The sequence below is a fragment of the Globicephala melas genome, chromosome 2, assembly GCF_963455315.2.
Source record: "Globicephala melas chromosome 2, mGloMel1.2, whole genome shotgun sequence".
In the NCBI taxonomy this organism is placed as follows: domain Eukaryota; kingdom Metazoa; phylum Chordata; class Mammalia; order Artiodactyla; family Delphinidae; genus Globicephala; species Globicephala melas.
This window is the reverse complement of record NC_083315.2, coordinates 59595835-59611684: the sequence shown is the minus strand read 5'-3', so window position 1 is coordinate 59611684 and position 15850 is coordinate 59595835. Positions and strand designations below refer to the sequence as shown.

General features: G+C 38.6%; 1 protein-coding gene and 1 non-coding gene across 2 annotated transcripts in view; one reads left to right on the top strand and one right to left on the bottom strand.

Annotated features, from left to right (window-relative positions):
* The window catches only part of PTPN9 (protein tyrosine phosphatase non-receptor type 9), an 80145-nt gene that overhangs the window by 27596 nt on the left and 36699 nt on the right, over positions 1-15850 (bottom strand). Inside the window, exons 3-5 of the mRNA XM_030874934.3 lie at positions 14876-14965; positions 14050-14174; positions 9168-9273 (exon numbers count right to left, since the gene is read on the bottom strand). Of these exons, the coding sequence (XP_030730794.1) occupies positions 9168-9273; positions 14050-14174; positions 14876-14965 (321 nt within the window). The remainder of the gene's footprint in view (positions 1-9167; positions 9274-14049; positions 14175-14875; positions 14966-15850) is intronic.
* On the top strand, positions 4854-4948 carry LOC115862964 (small nucleolar RNA U13). Its single transcript, XR_004043326.1, has one exon. It is a non-coding gene; the product is annotated as a small nucleolar RNA U13 (small nucleolar RNA).

The following is a 15850-nucleotide window of genomic DNA, read 5'->3' as shown; positions in this document are numbered from 1 at the left end:
GTTAAGCAAAATGAGAAGACAGAGAAACACACAGCAGATGAAGGAGCAAGGTAAAAACCCTACAGACCAAACAAATGAAGAGGAAACAGGCAGTCTACCTGAAAAAGACTTCACAATAATGACAGTAAAGATGATCAAAAATCCTGGAAATAGAATGGAGAAAATACAAGAAATGTTTAACAAGGACCTAAAAGAACTAAAGAGCAAACAAACAATGATGAACAACACAATAAATGAAATTTAAAATTCTCCAGAAGGAATCAATAGCAGAATAACAGAGGCAGAAGAACGGATAAGTGACCTGGAAGATAAAATAGTGGAAATAACTACCACAGAGCAGAATGAAGAAAAAAGAATGAAAAGAATTGAGGACAGTCTCAGAGACCTCTGGGACAACATTAAACACACCAACATTCGAATTATAGGGATCCCGGAAGAAGAGGAGAAAAAGAAAGGGACTGAGAAAATATTTGAACAGATTATAGTTGAAAATTTCCCTAATATAGGAAAGGAAATATTCAATCAAGCCCAGGAAGCACAGAGAGTCCCATACAGGATAAATCCAAGGAGAAACACGCCAAGACACATATTAATCAAACTATCAAAAATTAAATACAAAGAAAGAATATTAAAAGCAGCAAGGGAAAAAAAACAAATAACACACAAGGGAATCCCCATTAGGTAACAGCTGATCTTTCAGCAGGAACTCTGCAAGCCAGAAGGGAGTGGCAGGACATATTTAAAGTGATGAAAGAGAAAAACCTACAACCAAGATTACTCTAGGCAGCAAGGATCTCATTCAGATTCGACAGAGAAATTAAAACCTTTACAGACAAGCAAAAGCTAAGAGAATTCAGCACCGCCAAACCAGCTTTACAAAAAAAGCTAAAGGAACTTCTCTAGGCAAGAAACACAAGAGAAGGTAAAGACCTACAATAACAAACCCAAAACAATTAAGAAAATGGTAACAGGAACATACATATTGATTAACTACCTTAAATGTAAATGGATTAAATGCTCCAACCAAAAAGACACAGACTGGCTGAATAGATACAGAAACAAGACCGATAAATATGCTGTCTACAAGAGACCCACTTCAGACCTAGGGACACATACAGACTGAAAGTGAGGGGATGGAAAAAGATATTCCATGCAAATGGAAAATCAAAAGAAAGCTGGAGTAGCAATTCTCATATCAGACAAAAGAGACTTTAAAATAAAGACTATTACAAGAGACAAAGAAGGACAGTACATAATGATCAAGGGATCAATCCAAGAAGAAGATATAACAATTGTAAATATTTATGCACCCAACATAGGAGCACCTAAATACATAAGGCAAATGCTAACAGTCGTAAAAGGGGAAATCAACAGTAACACAATCACAGTAGGGGACGTTAACACTCCACTTTCACCAATGGACAGATAATCCAAAATGAAAATAAATAAGGAAACACAAGCTTTAAATGATACATTAAACAAGATGGACTTAATTGACATTTATAGGACATTCCATCCAAAAACAACACAATACACTTTCTTCTCAAGTGCTCATGGAACATTCTCCAGGATAGATCGTATCTTGGGTCACAAATCAAGTCTTGGTAAATTTAAGAAAACTGAAATCGCATCAAGTATCTTTTCCGACCACAACTCTATGAGACTGGATATCAATTACAGGAAAAAAAATCTGTAAAAAATACAAACACATGGAGGCTACACAGTACACTACTAAATAACCAAGAGATAACTGAAGAAATCAAAGAAGAAATTTAAAAATACCTAGAAACAAATGACAATGAAAACACAACAACCCAAAACCTATGGGATGCAGAAAAAGCAGATCTAAGAGGGAAGTTTATAGCAATACAAGAAACAAGAAATATCTCAAATAAACAAACTAACCTTACACCTAAAGCAATTAGAGAAAGAAGAACAAAACAAATCCCACAGTTAGCAGAAGGAAAGAAATCATAAAGATCAGAGCAGAAATAAATGAAAAAGACATGAAGGAAACAATAGCAAAGATCAAAACAACTAAAAGCTGGTTCTTTGAGAAGATAAACAAAATTGATAAACCATTAGCCAGACTCATCAAGAAAAAAGGGAGAGGACTCAAATCAATAGAATTAGAAATGAAAAAGGAGAAGTAACCATTGACACTGCAGAAATACAAAGGATCATGAGAGATTACTACAAGCAACTATATGCCAGTAAAATGAACAACCTGGAAGAAATGGACAAATTCTTAGAAAAGCACAACCTTCCGAGACTGAACCAGGAAGAAATAGAAAATATAAACAGACCAATCACAAGCACTGAAATTGAGACTGTGATTAAAAATCTTCCAACAAACAAAAGCCTAGGACCAGGTGGCTTCACAGGCGAATTCTATCAAACATTTAGAGAAGAGCTAACACCTATCCTTCTCAAACTCTTCCAAAATATAGCAGAGGGAGGAACACTCCCAAACTCATTCTACGAGGCCACCATCACCCTGATACCAAAACCAGACAAAGATGTCACAAAGAAAGAAAACTACAGGCCAATATCACTGATGAACATAGAGGCAAAAATCCTCAACAAAACAGTAGAAAACAGAATCCAACAGCACATTAAAAGGATCATACACCATGATCAAGTGGGGTTTACCTCAGGAATGCAAGGATTCTTCAATATACGCAAATCAATCAGTGTGATAAACCATATCAACAAATTGTAGGAGAAAAACCATATGATCAACTCAATAGATGCAGAAAAAGCTTTTGACAAAATTCAACACCCATTTATGATAAAAACCCTCCAGTAAGCAGGCATAGAGGGAACTTACCTCAACATAATAAAGGCTATATATGACAAACCCACAGCCAACATTGTTCTCTATGGTGAAAAACTGAAACCATTTCCTCTAAGATCAGGAAGAAGACAAGGTTGTCCACTCTCACCACTATTATTCAACATAGTTTTGGAAGTTTTAGCCACAGGAATCAGAGAAGAAAAAGAAATAAAAGGAATCCAAATCAGAAAAGAAGAAGTAAAGCTGTCACTGTTTGCAGATGACATGATACTGTACGTAGAGAATCCTAAACATGCTACCAGAAAACTACTAGAGCTAATCAATGAATTTGGTAAAGTAGCAGGATACAAAATTAATGCACAGAAATCGCTTGCATTCCTATACACTAAGAACGAAAGATCAGAAACAGAAATTAAGGAAACACTCCCATTTACCATTGCAACAAAAAGAATAATATGCCTAGGAATAAACCTACCTAAGGAGACAAAAGACCTGTATGCAGAAAACTATAAGACACTGATGAAAGAAATTAAAAATGATACAAACAGATGGAGAGATGTACCATGTTCTTGGATTGGAAGACTCAACATTGTGAAAATAACTATACTACCCAAAGCAAGCTACAGATTCAATGCAATCCTTATCAAACTACCAATGGCATTTTTCATAGAACTAGAACAAAAGATTTCACAATTTGTATGGAAACACAAAAGATGCCGAATAGCCAATGCAATCTTGAGAAAGAAAAACGGAGCTGGAGGAATCAGGTTCCCTGACTTCAGACTATACTACAAAGCTACAGTAAATCAAGACAATATGGTACTGGCACAAAAACAAGAAATTTAGATCAATGGAACAGGATAGAAAGCCCAGAGATAAACCCATGCACATATGGTCACCTTATTTTTGATAAAGGAGGCAAGAATATACAATGGAGAAAAGCCAGCCTCTTAAATAAGTGGTGCTGGGAAAACTGGACAGCTGCATGTAAAAGAGTGAAATTAGAACACTCCCTAACACCATACACAAAAATAAACTCAAAATGGATTAGAGACCTAAATGTAAGACCAGACACTATAAAACTCTAAGAGGAAAACATAAGCAGAACACTCTATGACATAAATCACAGCAAGATCCTTTTTGACCCACCTCCTAGAGAATGGAAATAAAAACAACAATAAACAAATGGGACCTTATGAAACTTAAAAGCTTTTGCACAGCAAAGGAAAACATAAACAAGACGAAAAGACAACCCTCAGAGTGGGAGAAAATATTTGCAAATGAAGTAACTGACAAAGGATTAATCTCTAAAATTTATAAGCAGCTCATGTAGCTCAGTATCAAAAAAACAAACAATCCAATCCAAAAATGGGCAGAAGACCTAAACAGGCATTCCTCCAAGATATACAGACTGCCAACAAAGAAGATATACAGACTGCCAACAAACACATGAAAGGATGTTCAACATCATTTATCTTTAGAGAAATGCAAATCAAAACAACAATGAGGTAACACCTCACACCAGTCAGAATGGCCATCAAAAAATCTACAAACAATAAATGCTGGAGAGGGTACGGAGAAAAGGGAACCCTCTTGCACTGTTGGTGGGAATGTAAATTGGTACAGCCACTATGGAGAACAGTATGGAGGTTCCTTAAGAAACTAAAAATAGAACTACCATACGACCCAGCCATCCCATTACTGGGCATATATCCTGAGAAAACCATAATTCAAAAAGAGTCACATACCACAATGTTCATTGCAGCTCTAGTTACAATAGCCAGGACATGGAAGCAACTTAAGTGTCTATCGACAGATGAATGGATAAAGAAGATGTGGCACATATATACAATGGAATATTACTCAGCCATACAAAGAAATGAAATTGAGTTATTTGTAGTGAGGTGGATGGACCTAGAGTCTGTCACACAGAATGAAGTAAGTCAGAAAAAGAAAAACAAATACTGTATGCTAACACATATATATGGAATCCAAAAAAAAAAAAAAAGGTTCTGAAAAACCTAGGGGCAGGATAGGAATAAAGATGCAGACATCGATCCTTTTGTAGTTCATAAGTGTGATGACTGGGTGTTCACACGCTTGTGTGACATGTGCCTCCTTCCAACCTTGTGGCACATTACCCGTCTGACATGAAAAAAAAAAAGATGCAGACATAGAGAATGGGCTTGAGGACATGGGGAGGGGGAAGGGTAAGCTGGGACAAAGTGAGAGAGTGGCATGGACATATATACACTAACAAATGTAAAACAGATAGCTAGTGGGAAGCAGCCACATAGCTCAGCGAGATCAGCTTGGTGCCCTGTGACCACCTAGAGGGGTGGGATAGTGAGGATGGGAGGGAGACGCAAGAGGGAGGAGATATGGGGATATATGTATATGTACAGCTGATTCACTTTGCTATAAAGCAGAAACTAACACACCATTGTAAAGCAATTATACTCCAATAAAGATGTTAAAAAAAAGAAAAAAAGAGAAAATTTATGGAACGCTGTACTGGGATGGCTGAAGGAAATAGATACCCGTATTTCTTGGTGACAGTGTAAAATTTTTTTCCACTTTTATGGAGGGTAACCTAGTAATGTATAAGAGAGATTAAGAATATTCATAATCTTTAGCCAAATAATCCATGTCTTAGAAATACCTTCTTAAAATAATTTAAAAGAAAAAGCTTAAATGATCATAATAGTATTATTTAAACCTGAAAACAATATGAATAATACAGAAAGATGGTTAGATGATTAAACTGTCTGTGATATATTAACTTACCAGGTTATTGTGACTCTGTTAAAACAGAAACAGAAAGCCTATTTTGTGGAAAGGAGGGACTATTTAGTATGCAAAACTGGAAAAAAAATTAGCTATCCATATGGAAAAAAAAGTCAGATTCCTACATCTCATACCATACTCAAAAATCAACTCCAGATGGATTAAGGTCTTAAATGACAAAAACAAAATTTTAAATTTTTAAAAGAAAATAGCTTCTCAAAAAGTTAAACATAGAACTACCACATGATCCAACAATTCCACTTCTAGGCATATACACAAAAGAACTGAAAGCAAGGACTGAAACAGATGCTGTAACACCAATGTTCATAGCACCATTATTCACAATAGCCAAAAAGTGGAAAGAACCCAACTGTTTGACAGATGAATGGATTAACAACACGTGGTATATACATACAATAAAATATTATTCAGCCTTAAAAAGGAATGAAATTCTGATACATGTTACAATATGGATGAATCTTAAAAATATTATGCTAAGTGATCAGACACAAAGGACAAATGCTGCATGATTCCACTTACATGAGGACCTAGAATAGGCAAATTCATAGCGACAGAAAGTAGAATAAAGGTTACCAGGGGCTGGGGGGCAGTGTGGGGATATATTGATTAACGGGCACAGAGTTTCTGTTTGGGATGATGAATAGTTTTGAAAATGGACAGTGGTGATGGGTTGCATTGTGAATGTACTTAATGCTACTGAATTGTACACTTAAAATGGTTAAAATGGTAAATTTTGTTATGTATATTTTACCACAATAAAAAAAAATCACTAAAAACATTAATACACATGGTGGAATCAGTGGTACAGCAGTAAAATAAAATAAAATAGCTAATTAATTTTTTCTGACTTTGGAATAGGGAAGGATTTACAATGCAAAACATATTAAGCAGAAAATAAAATACAGACTCATTTAATCATACTAAAACTAAGAACTTATGTTAGTCAAAAGGACTGTATAAAAAGTGAAAAAACAAGCTATAAACTGAGACAGTGTATGTATATACATATACACACACACAGAGAAATAGATTAGTACAAAACTACATAAATGGATGATAGGAAAATAGGTAAAAGCCATAAACAGGCACTTTGCAGCAGAAGAAAACATATATGGCCAATAAATATATGAAGGGATACTTAACCTCACTAATAAGAGAGAGGTAAGTTATACCACAAGATACCATTTTATACCCACTCGATTGGGAAAAATTAAGAAGTGTGACATTATCATGTATTGGAGAGGATGTGGAAATTTTACACATGGCAGGTGGGTACAACCACTTAGGAAAACAATTAAACACTATCTTATAAAACTGAATCTTCCCAGACCTTACGACCCAGTAATTCTACTCCTAGATGTATGCTCTAGAGCATGCATTTTCTTTTCTTTTCTTTTCTTTTTTTAATATTTATTTATTTATTTTGGCTGCACCAGGTCTTAGTTTTGGCATGCAGGATCCTTTGTTGCGGCATGTGGGTTCATAGTTGTGGCATGCGGGCTTCTTAGTTGCAGCATGTGCACTCTTAGTTGAGGTATGCATGCGGGATCTAGTTCCCCAACCAGGGATCAAACTCGGGCCCCCAGCAGTGGAAGTGCGGAGTCCTAATCACTGGACCACCAGGGAATTCCCCTAGAGCATGCATTTTCAATAGAGGTGATATCACACCCAAGGGGGTGAAATTATTCTGAGGAGAGTGGGGAATGGGAAAAACAACCCAAACATACACACTCTTCTTGTGCATAAAGCATAGATATATGTTCAGTACATCAAGCTATATATATTAATACATTCAGTACATCAAGATATATACATTATATCTGTGGTATTAAAATTTCATTAGAAGAACAACAACTGGGGGTGGGGGGAGTCTAAAAAAGACTCCTTAGTGAGGCAATAATGAAAAAATGGTTGAGAAACACTGCCCTAGAGATATTCTTGCACATATGCACCAGAAGACATGTATAAAAATGTTCATAGCAGCATTGTTCACAATAGCAAAAATCAGAAAATGACCCAAAGAGCCATCAAAAGAAGTAGATAAATAAACTGGTGTATTCATCAATGGATGAGGAATTAAAAGGTATAAATCCTTCACCCATCAATAAAAAGGAATGAATCAAAGCTAAATGCCACAATAGGAATTTTAGTAATACAATCACAAGTGAAGTCCCAGAAAACAACATGCAGTATAGTACTCTCTTTATATAATTTCTGTTGTAAAGCTGTAATAGTAAATAAACACTTCTAAACATCTAGTTCCACAGTACTCCCAAGTGAGGTCCTGGAACAAAGACTGCACAGACTCCTACAGGACTTCCCTGGTGGTCCAGTGGTTAAGACTCTGCGCTGCCAATGCAGGGGGCATGGGTTCAATACGTGGTGGGGGAACTAAGATCCCACATGCCACACAGTTTGGCCAAAAAAAAAAAAAAAGACTACACAGACTCCTCGATCAATGTTTTTCCAACTGCAGGTTGTCACTCAGTGGGTCCTGAAATCAATTTAGTAGGTTATGACTAACATTTTTAAAATGTTATAGAACAGAATAATCAAAATGATTGTACAGAGTAAAAGTAAAGCTTGTTTTGTGAAACTTTTTGTTTTATAAATATGTACACACACATACACACACCTGTATGCTCAAATTCTGAAATCTAAACAGCTCTGAAAGCCACTAGTTTCTTTTGTAAGTTTGGTGCAAAAATTCATGGGACAGCAAAATCTGACCTGAAATCCCATAAGCTATTTATAACCTTTGTTCTTCTCCAAAGGTTATGATATGAATAATACATTTCATTGCAGAAATATTTGATATTAAAGTGACATACAGACCATATTATCTTTTAAAGTTCAAAATATTAAATAATATCTCTGAACCTAAGAGTTTGAGGTAAGAGATTAAGAACCTATCTATGTATATAACTTTACATGTATATGTATAGTTAGTGTACATATATTGTTATTATTGTACACTAAGTTGCAATGTAAAACATATTTCTGACTAGGTTGAGACAAAAAGTCTGCAAGTTACTGGTTAGGTGACATTTTTCATAGACAATGGCCATACCTAGGCTTCATTAATTCTTATTCTACAAAACTCCCGGAAAGAGGGCTTCCCTGGTGGCACAGTGGTTGAGAGTCCACCTGCTGATGCAGGGGACACGGGTTCGTGCCCCGGTCCGGGAAGATCCCACATGCCGCGGAGCGGCTAGGCCCGTGAGCCATGGCCGCTGAGCCTGCGCGTCCGGAGCCTGTGCTCCGCAATGGGAGAGGCCACAACAGTGAGAGGCCCATGTACCGCAAAAAAAAAAAAAACTCCCGGAAAGAGACATCCCACCTTTATGACTCAGTGTTCCTGTGTATTTTATTTTAATTCCTCCCACTTTACTTTTCAGATTGTTTCTTGTTCTGAGGAAGCAGATATTGGTCATCATTTACAGGTGACCTTTAAACTGAACACAATGTCTGAAGTTTACATCGTTCCTAAATCTCATAAAGAATAGAAAAAAATCACCCTAACCATTGAAGGGGGGTTGAAAGGGCCATTTCACAGCCTTACCTTCAGCAAGTTTAGGACTTTCTTGCCAAGATCCAGCTCAAAGTTGGCATAATTAGAACCGCACATGTCATAGATAAACACCAGTCCATTCCTCTGAGTTTCAAAGCTGTAAAGCAACCATTGAATGAAAACATTTATAAGTAATAAGATGGATGAGGTAAATTGAAAACCTGGGTCAAAACAAAGACACAGAGAATGTGGGACATATCTGGGACTGAAATAATTGCCTTCCTGAACTGGTCTGAACTTTTGTGACTGGCCTTACAAGAAGAATTTATAATAAGAAATATATATTTGGTCTTTGACCCTGTTTCCTGGCAAACTTCCTAAAACTTAGAATTTCCAGGAGTGCGAGGAAGGCATCCATTGCTATATTAATGAGGTGACTTTTAGAATGCCCTTAGATCATCTAAGGATGGGGGCTGGTTGCCAGAGGAACCAACCACATGACTAGAAAGGGTTGGGAGTTGGGACTTCCAGTCCCATCCCCCCCCCACACACTCAGGAAGGGTTGTGGGGCTGGAGATTGAGCTCAGTCACCAATGGCCAATGATTTAATCAATCATGCCTTGTAATGAATGAAGCCTCCACAAAATACCAAAAGGATGAGATTTGGAGAATTTCCAAGTTGATGAACTTGGAAATTGGTAACCTATTAAAGTATAACATTTGAGTCTGTGAACCGTTCTAGCAAATTAATCGAACCCAAGGAGGGGGCATTGGAACCTCTGATCTATGGTCAGAAGCAGAGGTAACAACCTGGACTTGCCACTGGAGTCTGAAGGGGGCAGGGGACAGTCTTTTAGGACTGAGCCTTTAACCTGTGTGATCTGAGGCTATCTCCAGGTACATAGTGTCAGAGTTGAAATGAACTGCAGAACACCCAGTTTATGGGGGAGAATTGCTTGGTGGTATGGAGGGAATACCCCACATGTTGGAATTGGAATTATACTTATTGATGCATATTTATCCAGATTCATCAAGTACCAAACTCACAGGCTGAGAATGTTCCAGAGCATCTAGGTTATCAAAGTTTGAACTGTTTCCTCCTATATCTCTGAATCTGCCTATCCAAATTCTATACCATTCTATGTTCAACTCAAAAGCTTCCTCTTCTATGAAGGTGCCCCTGATAATTGTCACCAAATGTACTACCATCCTTCACCCACTTGAAGCCCCATAAATCTTTCTGTGGATTTTTCTTGTGGCTCTTAATGTACTCCCACCTTGTGTAGCCATCTGAGTCTCTCCTAGAGGGCCCAAACAAAAGTTTACCTCATAACCCTCAACAGTCCCCGGCACAGTCCTTGCAAACAGATACATAATAAATGGTCACAGATTTTTAATTCAGTGGGCTACAGCCCATCACTAAAAAAATACTTTAGGCCTATAGAAAACTGTAAAGCAAAATTCTAAGCTCAATGATGGTGTATCTGTCTCTTATGACTTTAATGGAGGAAGAGAATAAACCCACAAATGGCCTTTGGAAGGCATGTTAAAAAGTAGATTAAGAGGTGGTGAGCCTATTCCCAGATTGAGGTTAGGAACATGTGAAGATACAAAAAGTAGTACTCAATCCCATCTTCTTAATTCCTAAAGATTTCTCAAAGCTGCACTCTTCCACCAAGCCCGATCCTTACTGCTCCTGATCTGCACACCTAAATCGTTGTTCAGAATAAATTATTTGATTGGACTACTCACTGATGATAGCAACAGTGTTCACATTTATTTACAATTGAGAAAACTTTTTGACACAAAACACATTCTTGAAATCAGAAGTCTCAATGTTATTTTGTATCTGTATTTTTTTTTTGCATCACCTCCTGGAAGCCTCCGTATCTTCATCCTTTCAACAGAATACAAGGCGGAAGCACCTACCCATGAAGCAGCATTTCAAAAATCTCTTAAGTAGGGCTTCCCTGGTGGCGCAGTGGTTAAGAATCCGCCTGCCAATGCAGGGGACAAGGGTTCAAGCCCTGGTCCGGGAAGTTCCCACATGCCGCGGAGTAATGAAGCCCGTGCGCCACAACTACTGAGTCTGCGCTCTAGAGCCCGCGAGCCACAACTACGGACGCCCGCATGCCTAGAGTCTGTGCTCCGCAACAAGAGAAGCCAACGCAGTGAGAAGCCCACGTACCGCAACGAAGAGTATCCACCACTCTCCGCAACTAGAGAAAGCCCGCATGCAGCAAGGAAAACCCAATGCAGCCAAAAATAAATTAATTAATTTAAAATATCTCTGAAGTAGACCCAAGTTTCTCCAGCAGACTTAATTTCAAATGGCCCTTAACATGATAAAGTGAGTGCTAAATCTTGTCTCCTTTTTTCATGACCCCAGAGAGACTGATTCACCAAGATCAAAGATTCTGTTCAATGAGTGGCACAGTCATTGAGTAGACTATCCAGATCTAGAGACTTCCCTTTTCTCCACAAGCTCAACAGGGGCCAAACTCAAAGAATTACAGGTTTTCCCCTCACAGCTCCAGCCTGCGGCAGGACACTAAAACAAAGAGAAGTCAGTGCCAGGGGAAATAGAATTTAATAAAAAGAAGCTATGGTGCATAATGATGCAGGTTCTATATTCATAGACCTGAAATTGCTCATCCTTTGAAGGCACATGAAATAAATACAAATGCAATAGCATTTTCACTTTTCTGGGTACAGAAGATGAGGTTTACAATAATAGCGCTAGTTCCCTACTAAGAATAATTGCTTCCCTACCCTATTGAGTTTGATTCCCGAGCTAGGATGTTACTGGGAACACCAAGATTACCACAGTCCCTGACATTTGTTTCAAAATAATCTAGGGTAAAGGGGTGGGTGAGGGGCTTTCAATGAAACAAGATTGGTTACAGATCACTTTGAAGAAGATGAATGAAAGGCATGTGAAAGTTGATGACACCACTTCCTCTCCACCATGGAGATTTGGGAATTTCCCATTATATAATGTTGAAAAGAAGGTTCCCTGCCCTCCTGGAGCTTACCATCTACCGGTAGATGAAAAAAACATTCATATAAGACAAATGACATCATAAGGCCATGTATAATTAAATATGAAATGATTGGTATTAATAATAACTGCGATTAAAGTCAGAGTAAAAAGAATTTTATGACAAGTTGGAGTGGTGAGGGAACCAGTCACAGAAGTTGGGCCTTAAAGAAAGGGGAAGATTAAGTGAAGAGGAAGGGTTTCCTCCTCTTCCATTCTGGTTCACGGTAACAAAGGAAAACAAGAACTTCTATTCATTAGTAAGAATATTTCATTCAGAAAAAAAAAGGGTTCACACTGGGCTTCCCTGGTGGCGCAGTGGTTGAGAGTCCGCCTGCCGATGCAGGGGACGCAGGTTCGTGCCCCGGTCCAGGAAGATCCCACATGCCGCGGAGCGGCTAGGCCCGTGAGCCATGGCCGCTGAGCCTGCGCATCCGGAGCCTGTGCTCCGCAACGGGAGAGACCACAACAGTGAGAGGCCCGCGTACCACAAAAAAAAAAAAAAAAAAAAGGTTCACATTTACTTACCTTACATGCACCCTCTGAATAATGAGGAGTCACTGAGGGTTTTTAAGAAAGGGATGGACATCACGAGAACAAAGTTTTAATTACATTTACCTGTGTGGTATTCCTATGGGATTCAATACTCACACTAGAAAAAGCAAGCTTTGGCCACTGTCATGCCTACACAAGAGCTCCGACTCTCTAAGCTGCTCAAAGAGGAAGGCAATGCTAAATTTTCTGGTAAAAGAGCCTTCCATTCATTCCCGAGCTAAAGAAACATTTCAAAGGGAACTATACTCTAGAAATTATGCCTGAAGACCAAGCGTAAGAAAGAAGAACTGAGAAATTCCACATTTCTGACTGGCTGCTGACCGCTGGCCCTCTCTCCTTAGTAACTTCTCTTTTTCAGAATAATGCTGTGTGTGTGGTTTGGATATATCTCTCACCGAACACCACCAGCAGAAGCTAAGTATATGAAAGTATTAACATTAACAAGGCAGCAACAAGTGAACTAGACAGAGAGCCCCGCTTCAGACAATCCTTTGGCTATTCCCATCCTCTAAGTCCAGAAGTATGACTGAAGTGCACAGTTGTCTCTATCTCTGGTCTTAGCCCTCGATATATCACATCTAACCCAGAGGACCAGCCAATGACATTGAGAGCAATAACAAACTGTAAATGGCAAGCACCAGGGAAAAAAGAAAGTAAAAGTGGAAGACAACATAGTAGGGTACAAATAGCTCTGACCAAGAGTGAAGAAACCAGGACCTTAGACCAGCTGGATCAATATGTGATGACTGTAAAAGAGCCACAAAACTTCTTGGGGCTTCAGTTTCTCTGTCTATAGAACAGTGATGATACTACTTACGTAAGAGCAGGGAGGGAGACATGACCTGAGTTGGTTCTTTTGGCTTATGCACCTATTTATAAAAATGATTTTGCTTAACTTATACTCTTGGACTCCTCTCTCCTGAATGTTGAGTCTCAAAATCCTCTGCATTATTCCTGTTTTACAGACAAAGAAACTGAGGTCCCACAGGGTCTTCAACATCAGGGGAGATTGATCGGAAAGAACCAGCACAGGTCATCTCACCTTCACTCCCTTTCAATAACGTCATTCTCAATACACTAAGAATTGCTAGTTAACTAGCTTTCTCAGCTTCTGTTACCCTGAAATACAGCCAAGCAGGTCAAGATGCAGAATACCCATCATCTGCATAGTACCTGGAAACATGCCAAGCCCTAAAGACATGGAATGTTTTCCATTCATAGCACTGCCCAGGGCACATTCTAGGAGCATAGTGAATGCACTGCTGAGTTTAATCAAATCAAACAGTGTCACTTTCCCATCTGGATGTAGAACACCCAAAAGATAATTTCCATGCTCACCTATCCACAGCTCTGTCTAGCAAGTAAAACAGAGCCTGAAGTACCACATGTTGGACTGACTTGTGGGGATGATGTAATCTGGCAGTGAAGAGGGCAATGGAGGCTCCTGTTGGGTCCCGAACATTCTAGAGCAAACAAAACAAGAAATATTTAGAAATCAAATAGAAAATCACAGAAATCACGAAGCCCCCTTATCCTGCACAAAGGTTTGTTATGAAGAGAATAGATGCTGATAATACTTCTCTGACTTGCATCAATTGCTCCAGAAAAGGAAGAAAGCTTTTTATCATCCCATGTCTGATTCTCAGCACCCCCTGGATTCCTTCCCCCTGTGGTAGGAAAAAACCACATTCTCTTAACTCTTCAATTACAGAGAAATTAAACAATGGTCTACACTGGCTGCCTAGCTAATTTTCCCAGGCAGGATAGCAAAGAAATAAGCAACAGGAGAAATCCATAGAATATAACAATGGTTTCTATACTCTGCCTTAAAAGTACTGCTGGATAGTTACTGGAAAGGCTGTGGTCTCTAAGTGGAGAGAGCTTGCATTAAATAAGGAAGGATGGACCTCTGACACATTTTATACCCATCCCAAAGGCCTTAACTAACCTTAATGGACCAGTGAAGAAACTTTTCTAAATGTACTGTACAACTGATTTTCAATTATTTCAATTATTACTGGAATAATTTTATGCCAAACTTCACATCTGCTCTCCACTGTTGAGACTCTCTGATTCAGGATAAGATATCTAGGAACAAAGTCCAAAGAGAACAGCTACACAAGAAAATAACAAGATACTACAAGAGAGGTTCATTAATACTCACTAAGATGGTGAATTTTCCACTAAGGATCTCAGAACGGAGAGGTTCCTCATGAGGTTTCAGCTTCACAATGCCCTCCTTCCTTCGTGTTTCCTGAAAATAAAAAAAGCAAGATGAATTAATATAAAAATACTGTACACCCATGACAGCTTTATGTAACCACCAAATCTCAGAGATAAGGGATTTTGGAAATCAGCTTACTGAATCATGAATTCCTTTGTAACCCCCCTCTAGGCCAACTGAGTGTTGTCAGAATTCTTGTCCAATGCCAGCTTATCAGCCCCTTCGGGCTTAGGTTTTTTCTTTGAATCAGTGAGAATCCTAACCCTGAAGACCAACCACTATATATCAATCATTACAGTGCAAGGTCAAAGCTCTTAAACATGCAGCAGCACTGATATTAAAATATGCACCCCAAACTGTCTGGAAACAGATATCCTAACACATCCTCCAGGCTTAGACCTCTCCTGTCTTAAATAGGAGCCATCCCTCCCCTCAATATACTCTCCAACAACAGCTACCATGAGCTCATTTTAATTCATCTTCACAGCCAGATTCTTTAAACTCATCCTCAGTTCCCTCACACTCATTCCACTGCACTCTCGTTTCCTCCCAAACTAACTATACCATCCAGAGCTCCTGCTCAATCCAATGGGCATTTTCAGTCCTCCTTCTACATGACAAGGGTGACTACTCACATTCTCTTTTTCCTGAGACATTCTCTATTTTTGACTAAAAAAAAAAAAAATACTCTCTTGGTTTTTCTATTTCTTCAGCTACTCCTTCTAAGTCTCTTGTGGGCTTTTTTTCATTCATTTGTTCACTCATTTCACTCACTGACTCATTCATTCATTCTGTCAGTATTTGTTGAGCAACTATTATGTGCCAGGCACTCAGCTAAGTGCTAAGAACACTCTGGTGAATAAAACAAACTAGGTCTTTGTTTATATTCTTCCCCAATTCATCCCTAAAATCAAA